Source organism: Canis aureus, chromosome 3 (genome assembly GCF_053574225.1).
Source record: "Canis aureus isolate CA01 chromosome 3, VMU_Caureus_v.1.0, whole genome shotgun sequence".
NCBI lineage: Eukaryota > Metazoa > Chordata > Mammalia > Carnivora > Canidae > Canis > Canis aureus.
Genome location: NC_135613.1, coordinates 58,793,781 through 58,813,680, shown reverse-complemented (window position 1 = coordinate 58,813,680; position 19,900 = coordinate 58,793,781). Strand labels below are relative to the sequence as shown.

The 19,900-nt window shown below is 47.9% G+C and overlaps 1 protein-coding gene across 2 annotated transcripts in view; it reads right to left on the bottom strand.

Moving 5' to 3' along the window:
- Positions 1-462: 462 nt before the first annotated feature.
- The window catches only part of UBE2G1 (ubiquitin conjugating enzyme E2 G1), a 100,035-nt gene continuing 80,597 nt past the window's right edge, over positions 463-19,900 (bottom strand). For both annotated transcript variants that reach the window (XM_077893206.1, XM_077893205.1), the window contains exons 4-6: positions 16,739-16,917; positions 11,674-11,795; positions 463-3,499 (exon numbers count right to left, since the gene is read on the bottom strand). In XM_077893206.1, coding sequence (XP_077749332.1) covers positions 11,709-11,795; positions 16,739-16,917 — 266 coding nt within the window. In that variant the 3' untranslated portion in view covers positions 463-3,499; positions 11,674-11,708. The remainder of the gene's footprint in view (positions 3,500-11,673; positions 11,796-16,738; positions 16,918-19,900) is intronic.

Sequence of the window (19,900 nt, the reverse complement as noted above, 5' to 3'; positions counted from 1 at the left end):
TTCCTTTGTGCCACTAACTTGCTAAGTGATCCTGGGCAGGTATTTGGGCCACATGTGCCCATCCATGTAGAGGACGGAGATGGCATCGTGGAGGGCGCCGGCAGTCTCTTCCGGCTCACGCTCCAGTCTAGGTTCTTCACTGTCTAGCTTATGTCTCTGTAGAGCTGGTTCAGGCTACAGACAAAATCCCCCAAACACGCGCTAACCCGTGCTCATTTCACCTAAGGCCCCATGTTAGCAGGCATACCATGTGGTGAAGAGTAGGGCTTGGCCCTGCTGGAAATTTTTAAACTGTCACATCAGGTTGGAAGTCCACCTCCCGCCCTCTGGTTCCTTCTTTGAATGAAGTTTTAAGAATTCTTTATCAAGATTCCCATGGACCTTTTGGTATCATGTGCTGTTTGGAAATAATCCCACAATTTGCTTTCGAGACCTGCATCCTAAAACCAAAATAGCTCGTGATACAGCCTCTAAGTCATCATTTATTGATTTACAGAGCACCCCCCCCCAACATGTTGGAGGTGCTTTACAATACAGCAAACATCACAACAGAACTCACATAGTTAAATACAATCAACAAGTTACAGAACTAAAAAAAAAAAAAAAAAAGAAAAGGGGAAAAAAAGCTGGAATGAAGCAACATTATGTCAAATTTCAAAGATGCTGAGAAGTGGCAGGTACAGGGAAGGTAATTTCACCAACTGGAGACCAGACGGGCAAAAATAGATAACAGGTACCACAGCCCAAAATGTGCAGATCTGTGGAGGGTGAGCACACAGAATAAAATTTCACGACCGAGAATGAAGGCCATTAATGTTACCAGGACAGCCAAGTGGTCAGAGAACGAGTGGAACAGCCTCACGGAGAGACCGCCCCGTAATGACAAGGGAACCAATCTCACGTGGATTTTAAACTCACAGAAATGAGGCCAGAAAAGCCACGGAGATCATCCATCCCGTGATGAGCACAGACTGAAATCTCTAAGCCTTTACAGGAACTCGGGAGTCAATTTGGGAAACCGCCAACAGCTCCAAAACCCTGGGGACGGTGTGGATGTTGACAGTTGGGCACAGAGCTGGGGAGAAGATGCCTTCTCCTAAAGCGGAGAGGACTCGCCTCACACTAGTGATGAGGCGCTAGTGGCACCAAGGCCACCTAATTGGTGTCACCTGAGAGTGGGTCACGATCGAACGTGGAGGCGTGAGGTTTGCACTGTCAGATGAACACGGGGAAAGGCACAGGTGACGCCCCTGGGGGAGGAGGGCAAGTCACACCACCTCCCGAGGCCTGTGTGTCCACGTGCAGCATGCCAGGGCGCCAGGCAGGAAGGGGTGTGAAGGGAGGGGCGCGCGTTCCTGGCTCTCCCTTCAACCCCTTTGTCTAGCCCCAAAACACACACGGTTACGCCAAGGTACCTGTGTTACGGTGGCACTTGGAGTTCAGTAAGAGTTGTCCCTGAGTTAGTCGGTCACTTGCTACCCCCTGAAAAGTCAAGCCCCGGGTTTTAACTCGACAGATCACTAACAGAATCACAGCAAGAGGAGAGCGAAATGCAGACTCCCTTCTGCCACCGGCAACCACGCAAAGCTTCTGATGTAAGAGTAAGAGGGACTGCGTTCAAATCCCAGGCGGGTGTGCAGTACCAGCACTTTGGGGCAACACGTTTTACAGTCTTTGGAGGGAAAAAAAAGTCACAAATGAAGTTCTGGAGGAAAATCTGCTGCAATGAGTCAAAACAAACCATTTTCACATTCAATCATTAACACATTTATGGGTTTTTATGCCTCAAAGTGAAGAACAGACAGGGACTTAGAAAAAAATCACTCTGCTGTGTCTACATCCGCAACCATCTTACTTCTGCTCCAGAAGGACATGCAGGTCCACAGAGGACAGGCCACTCGCAGGGACCCCTCCACTCTGCCCAAGCATCGCTCCAAGCCCCACGGAGCAGAGACGCACCAATTTGCACGGAATCATGTCCCCTCTAGTACCGTCTCACGTCCTGTCCTTTCCAGGCCAAAGAGTACTTCCCAAACCCAACCTCACACCCAACACAGGGGAACCTGGGCCTGCCGCTCACGCTGCACACTCGCCTCATCATTTCCTGAAGCTACTTTATAAAACATGACATGAAGTATATACTTCTGCTCAAACAGTAATGAAATCCAAGCACACTATGTCAGCGACAGAATCTATGTGTCAAACAGCAAAGCATTCACACCCTGCAGTGCTCTGAGCCACAGAAGAACCTAGGTGGAGCCCGATGCACACACTGCCATGGCCATGGGATTTTCAAGTATTAAGTCTGTTTGCATAAGGAATCAACCTGAGATTTTTCTAAACTGCACTTCTCTGGCATTCAGTATCATAACCTTCATTCAATACAATAAAAGCCAACAACTTGACAATTATTGGAAAACAAATTATATTTTGGAAGAACTCACTACATAAGGTGACAGAATTCCAAAATCAAATTACATGAAAATATACATCGCAATTTCTTTGTACAATACATGAGAAAAATCTGCAGTATCGAAGAATAGAGGCAGAGAAACACAAGGGGCCTTGGAGAGGGGCTGGGCGGGGGTCACAGCGTCTGTAAGAGCAAACCCACAGGTGAAGCAGAAAGCCTGCAGCTGCACACTCTAGTCCATCCACCCTGAACACCCAGCGGGGGGGCACAACAAAACCAGACCAGAATTTTGTACTGTCCGGGACGAATTTCAGCACGTTGAATTCTGAACCAACTCGTTTTAGTTCTCAGGGATAATGAGTGAGTCCAAGAGCTCTCAACAGCCAAAATGTGGTATTGCTACACCCGATCCAAGAGACGGTGCAACCAGAGTACAAAAGGACCAGCACCTAGTGATGACCACTCCTCTGAAGTCATCACTAAAAATCAAGTAGTTGCTTAGTAAGTATTTCAGTATTTGAACTAAATGATTTGAAAACTTTCTGGCAGAGGGAAGAGAGAAAAGCAAAGGGGGGTATGTCAAAACAAGAAGATACAAAAGTTTAGTAAGTGAAAAGAGTTTAATGAAGCCTCAATGGTTTAAAGGAAATTAAATGGAAACTTTTAATCCTAATTGTTTTTCATCTGACATGCTTTAAGGAGTCTTTTTAAACTGATAAGAAACAATGAATAGGGAAAGAAAACCTGCTAAAATCTTTTAGAATTTACACGATTCTTATTCTACTACAAGAAAGCATTATTTGGTACAAGGTGTATTTGTGGATGTACATGTATATATATTATCCGGATCATGTTGTGCTATGTACAGGTCTTTACAATTCTTCCTGAAGGTTAAAACAGTTCATTAGAATTCAAAATGCGTAATCCTCTGTAAGTTGGCACTTGTTAGGCTCTTGTCAGCACTGGTACTGGCGTGTTCTATTGCAGCCCAGCTCCAGCCAGTGTCCGCCAACTTGTTACAACAGAAGTCCAGCAATAGGTGGGTAGAGTGCAGGAAAAACAGTGCCATGTTTCTCAGTTGGAGACCTACAATGAAACAAACAGCATGACATGACTTCACAAACGACAAAGGAATTCATTCATTAGAAATTTTTACCTGTATTTCTTTGGAGACAAATTCTTAATTTCATTTTAAGCTCACTCTTGTGCTCGTCCAACATGGTAATCACATACAGCCATTTTATTTCAAATTTAAATCACAGTGAATACAACTTAAAATCGGCTTCACGTGCTCACTGTGAGTGGCGACCACCACACGGGACAGCACAGACGTGCAGCATTTCCACCTGATATTGTTTTCAACATTCCGAATGTCCTTCGAATTCTGCTGCGTCTGGAGTCAAACACAGAAGTACTTGCAAGTCAAGGGATGTGGGAACTTGTAAGGCAGATTCAGAGAAACAAGATCACCACACATCTCAACATGGTGAGTTTTAGCCAACCCTGTAGGTTCCGAGCCCAGGACAGCCCTCTGATCCAACCACGGTCTCCAATACATTGCATACAGTGCTCTCACGCCCTCAGCCCACATGCGAGATCCCTATGCCCAGCCCACAGCCTTACCTCATGCTACGTTCCTCAGCCCCACACAAAGATGCGTCCCCCTACATCACAGAGAAGTGTGAGACACATGGCACGGCTAGTACGGGGCAGGGTTTCCTGCTCCACAAGTTAGAAAAACACAAGGTTCCAGTTCAAAAGTTAAAAACAGAAGCCAGTGTAGGTCAAAGATGGCTGGGCGTCAGAGCCACTGCTGTGCCGCTGTGAGCCCCAAACACCCTGCACATGCTCCCACACCTGCCCTGCCTGCTGCGATGGCGCCAGGGACACAGAAGCCAAGCGCGAGATGACCGGAGGCCCAGGGGGCCTTGTCCAGCTCCTAACCTAAGCAGGCAGCCAGGTTAGGACAACGACGTCAGCCACAGCACAGCAAGCCTTCTAAACCCCGAAGGGATTTGCTAACCTCACCGTCACCCAAATTCAAGTGCACCAAAGCATATAGTGGGCCTGCCCCCAGGTGCCCTGCACGAGGACCACCTCCCCAAAACAGTGCCTGAGGCAGAACCTCGGCTCCGCTCCCCCCAGCCAGCGCAGCCTCTGGCACAGCAGGTACACACTAGGCGCGAGCTCCTCCGTGGCCCAGACACACAAAACACACACACGTATTTTGCTGGAAAATCCAAAGAGTTTAAACAGACACCTCTTGATACAACAGGCAGTGTGACTCTCAGGTGATGTGACTTGAAGGTTTTTCCAAAGACCAAACCACACCCGAGTTAGGCCCTGTCCACTTCATCTGTCAGGGCTCAAAAAAAGAGATTCTAGAATCATCCCCCGAGGAAGTGAACGAGAAATTTCAGGGCCATGAAAAAAATCAGTTAAAAACTGTCTCTCCATAAAGTTTTATTTTTTTTATTTTTTTTTAAGATTTTATTTATTTATTCATGAGATACACAGAGAGAGAGAGAGAGAGAGAGAGAGAGGCGCAGAGACACAGGCAGAGTTGGAGAAGCAGGCTCCATGCAGGAAGCCTGACGTGGGACTTGATCCTGGGACTCCAGGATCAGGCCCTGGGACGAAGGCAGGCGCTAAACCACTGAGCCACCTGGGCTGCCCCTCCGTAAAGTTTTAAAAAGAAAAGTGCTCCAGAGGGGCTGATGCTCAAAGTCATTAAAAGCCTAACATTTTTTTTCTAACATTTATTTCTAAAACTGGAATCAAATCCATTTCCTATGTGACTACACAAGTTAAATCTTTTTAAAAAGTCTAAAAAAAAAAACACAGATCAGGCAGGTGGGCCTCCAAACAAAAGCACAGTTGATGAGAAGAATACTAGTGAAAGTACCTCTTCAGCAGAGTCAGCGTTCAGTGATGTCCACCGCTCCTCATTGAGAGCTGCCCTCACACAAACGCCCCTGAAGGCTCCACGTCCCCCCTACCCACGGGGATCCTGCGACACATGGCGGCCAAGAGGGGTGGTCCCTAGCCCTCATAAGTGGCACCTGCACGGACTCTGGAGACTCCGGTCCCGGCAGGAGCCCCAGGCCAGCACTGTGTGCCCTGCCAGGCTCGGTGACACTCTCCCAAAACGACAGCGCCGACGCCAACGGCAGGAGACTCACATATCCGCAGGCACGAGAACCGAAGCGACTCAGAGTCACCTGCTCTGGGCGTCACCTCCCACTTTCTCCAGGTTACACGGCTGTCAAAGCGCATCTGCATCACACCAAGACACACAGACCATAGGGAACAAGCATGGTATCCAGAGGCCACATGACATTCCTAAGACATGCTCTGGGACACAGGCACGGCATGTGTACACCTATGAGGGGAGGAGTCGGAGTTCTGAAGATGAAGCTACGGTCCATGGTGACCCCTGGGGACAGAACCGGGGCACAATGAGAGCCGTTTTCTCATGGACAGGCTTCCATGTTGCCATGCTGTCGTGTCTGCGCCAGCCCTGCAACAGGACAGGTGAGCATAGGAGGGGCCATGACAGGCCGGTTGGGCTCGCAGGGTGAGGTCCTGGAAGGGTGACCTCGTGTGAGAAGCACAGGAAGAGGGCGGGCAGGTGTCCAGCATGCCCGACACAGACACCTGTGTGCCGCACTCTTGCTCCCCAGGTACCACTGCAAGTTCTAGGAACTGTGTGTATTTCTTCAAGTTCCCGTGTTAACAGAACCTCTCTGTCACCATGGCCGGGAAGGACACCACCCGCGCGAGTCCCTCCCATGGACCGTGTCCTACTCGCTGCTATTTGTTCTTATTGGCAAACTGGCTTCTCCTGCTCGACTGCTGTTTGAGGTCTAACCACCCGCAAGCATGTGTGACTCGCCTACGGCACACCCTGCACTGATAGACAACAGCCGACAGTGCCACCTGAACCAGCCTATTGTACTGTGGGGCCTCTGAGACCTCGGCCAGCACCGCAGGCAGTGAATGCACATCTGCAGAGCCAAGCCACTTGTCTCCAGCCACACCCCATACCAACAACAACCTGCTCCCCAGCACTGACGCGCCACCTCTACTCGCGCTGCATTCCAAGCACATTTCCCCAAATCCTCACTAGTGCCCGGGTTTCTGGGACATTCTGACCTTTGACAACCCAGCAGCTCTGATGTCACCTCCTCGCGAGCAGCTTCCCATTTCTGATGACAAATGTGTGACAATCAGCCTTTCCAGTTCCTCTCATTACCTTGCAGATCACCCTCCTCTGTACTACCTGTTTCCTCATTGATTTGCCCACGCTGCTGTAGAGCTAGAGACAAGTCCTGAACACCCAACAGTTATCTGTTCCAGGTCTCCTATTTGTTTTTGTTCACGGTCTTGTAATATTTAAGTTTTTGGTTCGGGTGTAGTCAAAGTTATGATTTTTCTCTTCTCTGGGTATTTCCGAGCCTGATGAGTCCTTCTCTACCTTGGGTTTGGGGACTTCCTGCAGATGGCTAACAGGGCCGCAGCCCAACAGCCCGTGCAGCGGGCCAGCCACGAGTTTCCTTCACAATCCCACTCATTTACTAGGGGGAGAGGACCAGGGGCCTGCGCGCACACACCAGCAGCTGCGCTGGGCCTCCTTCTGCTGGGCCACACCAGGCCTAGCTGTAGCTCAGGGCCCCTGGGAAACAGTTGGTGAGATGCATTTGTGCAAAGTTCCTAGAAGTGCTTCCCAACACAAGAGAGCAAGACCCAGATCCAGCAGGAGAAATGACTGGGGGGCAGGGGGCACAGGTACATCAAGGCCGTCCTTGGTCCCACACAGCAGCGGGTTTCGCACTGACCTGCCGGTGGATGCAGGCAACCCCAGGAAAAGGACCAGCCTGAGCAAGCCATCTGTGCGTCTGCACCGAGCACGGTGGGTAGCCCGGTACGGTGCTCCCTTTTGGATGGGAGGCCACCCCACTCTGCATCCCCTCACCTGTTACCGCTGAGGAAGCCGACTGTGAGGGGGCCAGAGCCAGAGGACCCCACGGCCTCACACCTGGAGCCCTGGCCTCTGGAAACAGCAACACTGCAGTACACATAAGAACTGACAATGGGGCAAACCTACATGCTTTCACCATAGTTTTTTAAAAAATAAAGCCTGAATCAAGTTCTTGAACAGTAATACCTTGTTTTTTAGAAAACACAAGTCATGGATTTGGATGTAGATTTTGTAAAACAATTTTAAATCTATTTTTGTTTGACCTCAGGGGTTTTACTTCACATGCACCTCCTACAGCACGACTCTCCTAGGACATGCAGAAGCTGACAAGGCATGGAGAGAACCAGCCTTTACGAAGAGTTCTAGTGACAGGCCAGTGTGTCTATGCTGGTGGTAAGACCTGGCTTCTGCGAACAGCCTCATACAGGATGGTTAGGTAAGGACAAGCACATGTGAAAATCACGCAGCACCTCAACCCCACAGCTGCGCACACTGCTCCGTGGTCAGTGATGAGTACAACACAGACCTGCTTTCAGAAGACATTAGTTAACTCATGGACTTTGATGTGAATTCTTCAAAGTCCAATCTTCAAGTGATTTCTCTTAGTTAACCCAGAGAGATGTCTGGCTCAGCTATGTATCGTGGCCTTTATTTCCCAGCTGCAACACACTGTGGCCGACAAGAATAAGCAAACACCCTTTGTGGCTGAGTTAAGGCTCGGAGCACATCACACCTTGGAGGGGGATGCCCTGTCAGGGGAGCAGCTGCTGCACCACAGGAGCGCGGCTGGGATGAGGCCCAACCAGGAGGAGCCACTGTATGGGGGCCCGGAAACGCACTCCCTCCCTCAGGGCTGGCACCTAAACACCTGCTGAGTGAGGGCAGGAGCATCCCATGCACACATGGATGGACACGAGCAATTACCAGCGTGGCTCCGGTAGGCCTGGGAACGTGCGCCACCTCCAGCAAGTCGGCCAGTGTTTCCCAAGGACACTCCGCCTCCGCCCAGAGGCCACACAGGCCTCCTGATGGGCTTCAAAATGACAACAAAGTACCAATTCCTTTATTCGGTTCTTATCAACGCAAGACACACACACACACACACACACACACACACACACACACTTCAAGGATGATCATGTTTACACAAAATCCTGAGTTTAAACAGTCCCAACCAGATTAGAATTAGTAACTACCACTAATCACTCCCACAATCACTGTATTAATTTTATTTAAAACTCTGCTCTGTCAAGGACTCTGGCTGCCATGGCCTGGGCAGCAGCATAAGCCATCACGGCGTGTCTGGCGGACAAGGACCTGTGACAGGGAAGCCCGTGTACAGGGCTGACCTGAGCGGGCCCAGACATCCACTTACTGCCTCCTCACTCCCTACCTGCAAGTCATCTGATCCGTGTCATCATTCACAGTACATCACGCTGTTTTACAGTTACCCGGTTCTGAACAGTGAGATGACCTGAATCAACACTTCTCTGCCTCCATCTTCTCGAGTGAACTTTAACCTGGATAAGTACACTTTATGCACAGGTGAATGTTGTGATCTAACATCAACCCTCATCCCACTAGCGAAGGAGAGAATGTACAATACCTAACAATGTGTGTTCATGGCCCCTCATTAGTATTTATTTATTTACTTAACTAAATTTCCAATATACTACCATGATAAATATAAAATTGTTGGTTATTTCTTAAATTTACAAAGTACTGTTTTTGAGGCTTCAGTATATGCAAATCTCTGTCGTCCTCCAACTCCTCTCTGACTGGGAAATCCTGTGGGGAAGAAATGGCTAAGATATTGGCACATCCACGCAAGACCCAGTGCACTGAGCGCACTGAGCTGAGGGGAAGACAGCAGGGCAGGCAGAGGCATCCAGGCCCAGCAGCAAGGGAAAGCTGCTCAGGCCTAGCAGACCCAGACAGCGATCTATGAAGAACAACTTGATGGAAGGTGGTGGGAAGCAGGGGCCAAACGGGGGAAGAGAGAGACCCCTGAGCAGAGGGGAGGGAAAGGGGAGGTGCAGTGGTAATGAATTAGGGACTGGATTTTAACCAAACATAAGCAGGTTAGACACAAACAAGCTGGTGGAAACCAGGAATACTGTGAAGACTGGTCAGCATTTCAGGTTGTTATAAGGAGACCTAAAGGTAGATCAGAGTCTCGAGAAACGAGGGATATTAAACATGGAAACAGAACAAGAGGTGGGTAGACTCAGCCTTATTTCTGATTTGCACCTTTGCATTTGATATAGTTCATCATAAAAATAATAAAAAGTAAAAACAATGTGATGCTAGTTTCGGGACAGGAAAAGCCAACTAATAAAACAGTAAGGTCAGACATAGACCAACACATCCGTAAACACGATTTCCTAGTACAATTGCCCCTGAACATCCATGGTGACCACCTGCCAACAGTCGATGAGGCCACGGTCTAACCCAGGAGCACCAGGGCCCAACTCCTGCCTCACACCACACACCAATCAACTGCAGTGGCTTCAACACATGTACCAAAAGCAAAACCACAAAACTTTCACAAAACAGGAAAAACCAGAACACAAAGTCAACTCCATACCAAGATGTCTAATCCAGCTGCACTAAGGTCACAAATCTCTGTCATCAGGGTGCCTGGTGGCTCAGGGGTTGAGTGCCCAACTCTTAACTTTGGCTCAGGTCATGATGTCAGGGTTGTGAGGCTGAGCCCCGTGCTGGGCTCCCCACTCAGCGCAGCATCTGCTTGACACTCTTTCCCTCCCCCCAGCTCATGTGCACGCATGCTCACTCTCTCTTTAAAAAAAAAAAAGAAAGACAAAGACTCTGTTTATCCAGAAATACCACAAAGAAAGGGAACCGACCAGGATACAAATCCAGAAGCTAACAGAAGAATAGGAATTTCCCAGAAGAAACGACTTAACAAGTGACCCGGCCCTCAGCTGGGCCGGCCACGCACGTCAGAGGGCTCACTCCACACCCTTACAAGTGGAAACGGACACAGAGGTCTGCTGATAGCAAGTGGAGCAGAAGATCCAGACTCGGAGTATAAATAGACATACAAACAAGACGCAGCGTTCTGGAGAAAATGTGGCATTATTCAGCCAACGTGATGTGCACAGACCCTTACCTCAGTGATTCCACCCACATGTTCACCCCGACAGCTTTCCCCACGAACACAATCAACAAACAGGGCAGCCACACTCACTCTGACAGCAAACACGCAGACAAGAAATCTCTCCCCATATGGGAGATAACAGCAGTCAGCATCACGAGGGACAGTGATGCATCTGATGAGGGCCCAACGTGACCGTGACGACAGACGCAGACAACTAGACACGACACAGACCACTTTCAAGACTATACCATGAAGCAACATGAGCCACGGAAGAATGCACACAGTGTACCCCACTAACGCACAGTTCAAAGTCACACAGCACACCGCCTGGATACCAGCTTGATGAAACAGTAAAGGAAACCAGTGGTAAGCACAGAATAGGGTGCGTGAGAAATGAGAGAGCCCGGGGGGGGGGGGGGGGGGGGGGGGGGGGCACAGGGTGTAAACCAGGTGGCAGGTACAGGGATGCATCAGGAATGGTGATTCTTTACATGTTACATGTTGTAAATAATTTTATCAAACCAATATTAAAAAAAAAAAAAAGGAAAAGAAAGAAACTGAATAACTGAAGTGTTACACATCTGGTCCACACTGTGTCCCCTTCTATCCTGGACTCCCTCCTGGATGTAAGAAAGGCCTGCGGGCAGCGTACAACAAGAGGGAGACAACTCCTACTGGCCCTATCAGTAGTGAACAGGAATGAAGACCAATGAAAACACAGAAGGTAGATGTTTAATGGTCCTGCCAGTTTATTTTACAATACAATCTTTCTTTAAAAAAAAGAAATGAAAAAAATAATCAGAAAATGAAATCTCATCTCACCCTTTACTGTAAACTTCAATGCCCAGCAGGCGGTGAAGACGGAAGAAACAACCTTGAAACCAAAGCCTCATCTCACATGGTCAAGGGGCAGAGACAACAACCCCACGTGACCCGTGAAACTCAACCGTCTGGCTGAAGACTCAGAATCTATCTGAGCAAAACGCACGTGGGCTACATAGTCTCTGCTAAGAAAACAACAGATCACTGGACACTCCCATTCATTAAAAAATGAGGCCAGTGAAATCAGGCTGTTCAAATACCCAAATCACACAATTTCCAAAAATCTTTATGCCATTTACCACAAGGCAAAAGAGTAGGATTTAAAAATGAACTCACCCTGAAATAATGAAGTTACAGCTGTTGAACAAATGTCACTCAAAAGCAGTCTCTTGGCTTTTTCTTACACAGCGGGCAACTTTCCTTTTGAATTCTCCATTTCTGTCTTCCCTCCATTCCTTCTGTAAATACAAAAGTTAACATGCAGTGACCTGATGCAAGTTCTTCTTATAATCTCAGACACTAGTTTTTTATTTTGAATGCAACACTTTGGCAATGTGCACACTTTAAACGTTGAATAGCTGATTAAGTCAGAAAAGTAGGGGATTCCTGTGTGGCTCAGCGGTTTAGCTCCTGCCTTTGGCCCAGGGCACGATCCTGGAGTCCCGGGATCGAGTCCCACGTCGGGCTCCCAGCATGGAGCCTGCTTCTCTCCCTCTGCCTGTGTCTCTGCCTCTTTCTCTCTCTCTCTACGTCTGTCATAAATAAATAAATAAATAAATAAATAAATAAATAAATAAATAAATAAATAAATCTTAAAAAAAAAAGTCAGAAAAGTAGTCAAAACATTCTTTGCCAGGCACTGTGTGCTGGGACTCGAGAGCAGAAATCCCTTACACAAATTTCCTCTACAGGCAAAATCCTCAGAGAAACAAGAATGCATGAACAATGACAGTTGTACATTACTGGGAAGGGCAGTGACACCTGCAGGTTAGCTCTCAGGCCACAGGAGGCTCCAGAAACTATAGCCGACGCTAAGGTCCTCCCTAAGTAGAGCTGCAGTGCATGCGCCACACCGAGGGGACACGGGGGCATGAGAACGGGACCCAAGGCAGCACCAGCAGAGTTTATGAAAACTGGGCTGATTTTCTCGAACCTGAGAGCAGCAGAAAATTCTCACCAACGCATCCAGCCCTTTTCTGTTTTGAAAAACATCGTTCAGGGACACCTGGGTGGCTCAGTTAGTTAAACGTCCGACTTGGTTTTGGCTTAGGTGGTGACCTCAGGGTCGTGAGGTGGAGGCCTGTGCTGGGATCAGCACCCAGGTGGAGCCTGCCACAGATCCCTCCCTAGGCCTCGGCTCCTCCCCAACCTCTAAAAAAAATCTTTCATTTAGCGACAGAAAAGGCTAGAAATCTTCACTCCTTGCCCCTGCAGAGGAAGAGATTTGAACTTTCTGCCCTCAAAGCAGGGCAGCCCAGAAAGCCAACTACCATGATAAACCCTAGGACACGCTGTGACGCCGACACAGAGACTTGGAGATGTCCGCTCAAGTATTTGTAGATAAAATCTTACAAGATCTGTAAATACTTCATCATCACTTTTTAAGTAAAAGGAAGAAAAGAGCGATCCCAGGCACAGAGAAGGTCAGTCTCAAGGAACAGAGTCTCCTCAAGCAGAGCATAAAGCACAGGCACCGGGCCCAGGCAGGAAGGCTGATCCCCACATACAGGGCAGTGGAGAAAGGCATTCAGACTCCGCAGCACGAGGCACCCCAGCCAGAGGGGGCCCAGGGCAGACACCTGCCAGGACCTCCAGCACGGCGGGGGCCACTGTGGCACACACTGCCCAGGACCAGCCCTGTGGTGCTGTTACCTGAAGTTTCAAGCCAAAGGCACAGGGTCCATCCATGTCTGCTCTCCTGAGACCCCATTACTACAATCATACTGAAATTGTTTCTTGAGGTTATAAACCCTTGCTGCCAAGGACAGTCATCTAAATGGGGCAAGAGTTTCCTCTGGAAGACTACATGCAGGCGGCAGGAACCAGAGAAAAGGGGGGACCAGGCCAACCCCACAGAAGGCATAGCTCACACAGAGCCACTCAGACTTGGGCTGAACAGACACAGCTCAACAGTATGGCATTTCCTCCCACCCATGGCCCAGGCCCAAGGTCTACCATGTTCCTGAGATGCTAACAGACAACAAGGATGCACGATCCCACTAGCGTGGGCTAGCACCAGGAGGGCCTGCCCCTCCAGGCTGAACTTTGTGTCTGGCTCACAGCCCACACCCAAGCGGGGTCAACCCCGTGCGTGCACCTGTGCCATCCTCGCCCTGTACACCCTAGCAGCTCCATCAGCGACCCATGGAGCAGAAAGCCCACAGGGCTCTGGCCCAGACTTCAAATATAAGAGAAAAAACTTGCCTCAGAGAATGACCAGATTTAACTTTAAAAAATTTAATTAGAACTCCCACAAGATGGAAGAACCATTTAATTAAACAGTGACATGATTTTATGAAAAAGGATAAAAACGCAGAAAAGAACAAGCTTCTTATTAAAAATTTAAGAGTAATGCCACCCAAAGGAGAATTCCACAGGACTCGGAATCAGTGCAGGTTTAGATGGGACAGAGCACGAGGCCATCTGGGCAAAAGCTACAGGTCCAAAGCAGGAAGGAGCATGTGCTCAAATACAAAAATCAATAAAGACAAGGAGGAAAGAATACCATACATGAGGAAAACTTCCCAGAGCTCAAGTCCCACAAGGACATGCTGACCACAGGCATCCCCCCACAGCCACGTGGTGCGCTCTGTGGGCTCAGCTGCCCATGGCCAAGCCCGGTCAGCCCAGGAGCAGACAGTCCCCTCTGAGTGACACCAGAAGGGTCAACCATTGCCTCAGACAGCGTCATTGTGTCGTGAGGGCACATGATCACCTCACAGCCTGGCAAGGAGGGCAAGCCCCATAGTCCCACGACCTGTCTTACAGGGAGGGTACCATTACAGCTGCTGTTTTGTTATCAGTCGTCGCTGTAAATCTCTCACTAGGCCCAACTCACAAACTGGACTTTATCGTGTGTGTACAAATAGGAAATAACCTCACGTGGGGTGGTGCCTGAGTGGCTTGGCTGGTTAGGTGGTCTGCCTTCCCAGGGTCCTGGGAACCAGTTGGGCATTAGGCTCCCTCTCCCGCTGCCCCTCCCCCTGCTTGTGTGCTCTCTCACTCACTCTGTCAAATAAATAATAAATGAGACCTTCAACAACAAAAAAACATCAAATGTACATAGGCTGGGTACTGATCCCCGATTTTAGGCATCTCCTGGGGGGCGGGGGTCTCAGAACATCCTCGTCACCAAGAAGAGGGACTACCGCACAGAAATGAAAAATCGTAAATGCCACACAACATGAAATTCTGAAGGTCAAGAACCTGAAGGGAACAGGGAAAACAGAAAAAGAAAGAAAAGGTCACCCACAAAAGCAAGAAAGTCAGCCATGCATCAGCTTCCTCAGCAGCAGCAATAACACGAAAAGTCCAAATCTGTATAAAGCTGCACTGCACCCCTCCCCAGAATTCTACAAACGCTCCCTTAAATACAACGCAGGATAAAAACCTGTCCAGGGATCCCTGGGTGGCGCAGTGGTTTGGCGCCTGCCTTTGGCCCAGGGCGTGATCCTGGAGACCTGGGATCGAATCCCACATCAGGCTCCTGGTGCATGGAGCCTGCTTCTCCCTCTGCCTATGTCTCTGCCTCTCTCTCTCTCTATCATAAATAAAAAATTAAAAAAAAAAAAAAAAAAAAAAAAAAACCTGTCCAGACAAGTAAGGACCCAGGTCTTAGTTCCCACAGAGCCTTTCTGAAATGTGTGGGGCAACAGGACGACGGCCACCAAGGAGGACAAGCCGGACCCAGGAAACAGCAGAGCAGGTAGCAGAAGTCCCAGGACGGCAGCCACGCCCTGTCAGAGCCCAAGGGTGGAGGGGCCAGGAGAGGGTCTCCAGAGAGGATGCGGGTTTCCCGGAACAGGCACCACTGACCAGGAAGTCAGAAGAGCAAACAATAGAACCACAGGAACACACGATGAGGTGTCCAACCAAGAGGGAAAAGCCAACATAAGAGGTAAATGAAACCATGTGCAAGCCAGGACCATCTGTACAGGAGGCAACTAACTGATGAAGTCAGAAGAAGCAGGACAGATGTCGCACAGCCTGTGGTGCACAGATCAGAGTCTCATCTGCAATAGTTCAGCTTTGCACAAAGCTACTTCATGGAAACGTCGATCATCATGGAAACGTCGATCATCAGGCAAGGATAGCCCCTTCTCAGGAGGCCCCATGGTTCCAGACTCTGCTCTCCTGGGGAGTTTCTAACTTTTCCATTTTCATACTTTCAGGTATTTGCTCTTATTTTATCCTTAATTTTAACCTTTATGAAGATTAAGATACAGCTTGTCAGTTCTGATCTGATTACAGAAAACCAAGCATGCATCAAAGTAAACAAGAATTAGTTCTCTCTCAAAATGACTCCACAGGATTTCTTCTCCCTTCCCACTGCTTCCAGTGCTCGGACTGGCGCTCAGCTAAGTAAAAAGCTAGGAGGCTTTTCTGCCAGTTTTCATTTCAATTTGTTCACTAAGTTCAAAAATTCAAAGGCATAATTTGAAAAGGGTTCATCGATGTAGTTCTTCTACATATAATACAGGCGATCTCACCCAGGTTATTCTATCAGTTTGAAGTAACCCAAGAAGAAAGGCGAATTTAACCTCCTGGCTTTGACAGATGCTCATAAAAGTCCTAAGAATAAGAATTAGAATGAAAGGCTTTTCAAAGGAGAACAGAAGGCTGAGGAAAGAGACTATCCCAGAGCACAAGAGACTAATAAAACATGAACACAAAGAAAATGTAGATTCCCAGGTTCTGGATTTAAAAAAGGCAGGTATGAAGAACAACATTGGAGAAGTGTGACTATGGACCATGTGTGCGTGAGCAGGACTGTACGCTGACAGACCTGTGCTGTGGGTACGAGGAGGTTGCCTCTGTTCTCAGGAGAGGCTGGTGATGTGTTACCAGTGGAGAGTCACGGCATCTGTAAAGACTTCTCAAACACTTTAGGGAAAAAAAATGTAAAATCTCCACAATTGGTGAATCTAGGTGAAGAGTGTTTACAGCTATGAAAGATAGTGCCCTTATTCTTAAAAGATGCAGGTTCAAGTATTTAGGGGTAAAGCTTACTTAACGTCTATAACCTATTTTTGTACAGATTCCAGAGAGACATACATGTGTGTGAATAGATCTGCGCGCGCGCGCGCACACACACACACACACACACACACACTCACACAGATACTGCAGCCCTCATTGAGGGTGGTTAAAGGGAAGGGAACATTGTGCATGACCAGCTTACCGCAGCATCAACATTAGCAGGTGAGTCTCCGTTAGGGTCTGCCAGCATCGAAATGACACTAATCATGATGGTTTCCACAGTGTGAATTGGGAGCCAGCGTTCCTCTGGCTTTTCATAACCATATTTGTCTTCCCCAGGCTCATGAAGAATGGAAATGCATACATCACCATTTTTATCAACTGCAAAATTAAAGTGTGAGAGTCTGTTTAAAGTATTTACAATACCGTGGTTAAACATAGAAGCAGCTATTTTAGACAGGGCCCTGGCTCCCACAGGTCTGTACAAAACATTCAATATATACAGAAGATGATTTCCAAGATGGAACCTGTTCACCTTTAGGAAGACCACAGATTGTACCCAGCAGGCCCCACTTGTCAGAGCCAACACACACACAAGCAATCTCTTCCGTGTGCAGAGCCCCAAGGTGCCTATACATGCATGGATTTACACGCAGGAAATACAAAATGACTCTGCTCTTCGTATCAAGTACAGATCCAAATGCCAGAGCTGAGTCTCTATGTGAGGATTTCCCAGATTCCCCACCAACTTACTGATCTAAAGTGGTGACAGTCAACCATCCAGAGACTTCCCTAAAGAAAATATGAGAAGTAACCTCATCATGTAGTTTTTAAATCACATAAAGGCAAAATCACATTTTCAGGGACAGGAGCATACTCAAATTCAGAAAAGGAACATGTCACATTGCCGATGAAAATTCATCAACGTGAATGACATTCACGAAGCATCTTTTCTGTAAAACTAGGATTTAAAATCCAAGTCACAAACTAATTGTTGATCACAACAAAGGTGAACTTCGAACCCACCAGCTCATTTATATCACACAAATATACCAAAAATTCATGACTAATCTTTTATGGTGAAGTTTTCTCCACTGCAAAATAAAAAAGACGACGACGAAAATAAAGTATACTCATTTGGAAAATGTTAGAAAAGACAGGAAAGTTTAAGAATTTTTGGTGTAAGAAGCTTTTCAATCAAATGTCCAAATCCCATAAATAATCAGTGGCAATATGTCTAATTCATCCCTGTTTTTGCACCTGAGGTCTAACAGACTTGTGACAGGTACCACCCTAACAGTTACATTCCATGTCCTGACTTGGGCCCCTGCCTTATTGGTAGAAACTTGGGGGAAGCTGAGCCCGAGTCTGTTCATACCGCTTGTGCCCCAACAAATGCTTCCCCAATGCTTGCTTGCACACGGGCGTACGAGCACAGCCATGACAGGCCCGCAACTCGGGCCTCATCTGGGCCGCTCTTCAGGCCCCAACCTCCCAGTACAATTGGCAGAGTGCAGACACTAGACCAGAGGCAGGAAAAGTAATGACAAACTGTAAGCGCACTGCAAAATGTGACACAAAATGCTTGTGCCGCGTTAATTTCATCGTGTACCACATAATGAGGGTTTTTTCCAAGTCATTTTCTTTGAAAACATGGTGTTAAATGTTTCTATAGAACTCTATCAGACAGAATCAATTTAAGACTCATTTTCCTGGGGATCCCTAGGTGGCTCAGTGGTTTGGCTCCTGCCTTCGGCCCAGGGTGTGATTCTGAAGTCCCGGGATTGAGTCCCGCCATCGGGCTCCCTGCATGGAGCCTGCTTCTCCCTCTGCCTGTGTCTCTGCCTCTCTCTCTCTCTCTCTCTCTCTGTGTGTGTGTGTGTCTCATGAATAAATAAATAAAATCTTAAAAAAATAAAACTCATTTTCCTTTTTTGGGAACTACTGTTATCATCTAATATCTTTAAATCTTTAACCTGAGTCCTTTCATTTTAAACATAATTTAACTTTTTTAAGTGAAAGGTTTTTATAGGCTCCATACCTACTACCAAATTACAGTCTAAAATATAAAATCCAAGTGGGCCGCCTGGGTGGTTCAGTGGGGTGAGCATCTGACTCCAGGCCTTGGCTCAGGTTATGACCTTAGGGTCGTGGATGGAGCCCCTGCATCAGGCTCTGTGTTCAGTGGGGAGTCTGCTTGAGATTCTCTCTTTCTCTCTGACCCTCCCCCATCTCTCTCTCTCTTTATCTCCCAAATAAATAAATCTTTATTTATTTTTTTTTTTTTAATAAATAAATCTTTAAATTAGAAAAGTGAAAAATAGGGCAGCCCCGGTGGCTCAGCGGTTTAGCGCCACCTTCAGTCCAGGGTGTGATCCTGGAGTCGCAGGATCGAATCCCATATCAGGCTCCCTGCATGGAGCCTCCTTCTCCCTCTGCCTGTGTCTCTGCCTCCCTCTCTCTGGGTCTCTCCTGAATAAATAAATAAAATCTTAAAAAAAAAACGAAAGAAAATACATTTCCTCTGGTGAAATGTCCGTTTTTAACCTTTACCCATTTACAGACTCAAATGTCTAGTTTTTTCTTGCCAAACTGCTTCCTTCCCATCTTCCTGTCACCTTCACACCCCAACAGGGATCCTCACTGCTCTTGCTGACACAGGTTCACTTACAAGCCTGATTCTCCATTCAGTGGCCACTCATCTCACTGTTTAGCCTTTCAGGATGTGAAACTAGGAAATTCTTGCCCTAACACCCAACAAATAACTTATTTTTTTAAGCTACTTGAAATTGTTCACTCCATTTGGAGTTTTAATCCACTGCCTATACACAGCCAGCCCTCAGCCCTCGACAAGGGACCCAGGTGAGGATGGCTGCCCCAACCCCTGTAGCACACCTGTCATGCGAGCTTGAGCCCATGGGATCCCTCACCGTCCAGGCCTCTCAGCCTGACTTCTGACAGTTGTTTCTAGTGCTTCACCATGACAAATCCTGGGACAGTAACATTCAAGTGCAAGTGTTGTGTGGACATGTCTTCCAACGTTCCTGGTTCTCCACCCAGTAGGAATGGAGTGAGTTAGAAATAGTTGTGAGGTAACCATGTTCAACCCTTGAAGAACCGCCAGACTCTCCCCCCACAGTGGCTGCACCGCTGCGATCTTTCTAGTGTGGACAAAGGTTCCCACTCCTGTGTGCGCTCGCCAATACTCGTTTGTCATCTTCCTTTTGGACGGGAGCCACCTGGTGGGTGTAACGTATTTCGATGTGGCTTTGACTCCACAGACCTTCTGTGAATGGCCCATCACTTCCAAATCCTTCCCTCACTACCACCACCCACAGCTGCTAGTCAGCGAGTGAAAGGAACT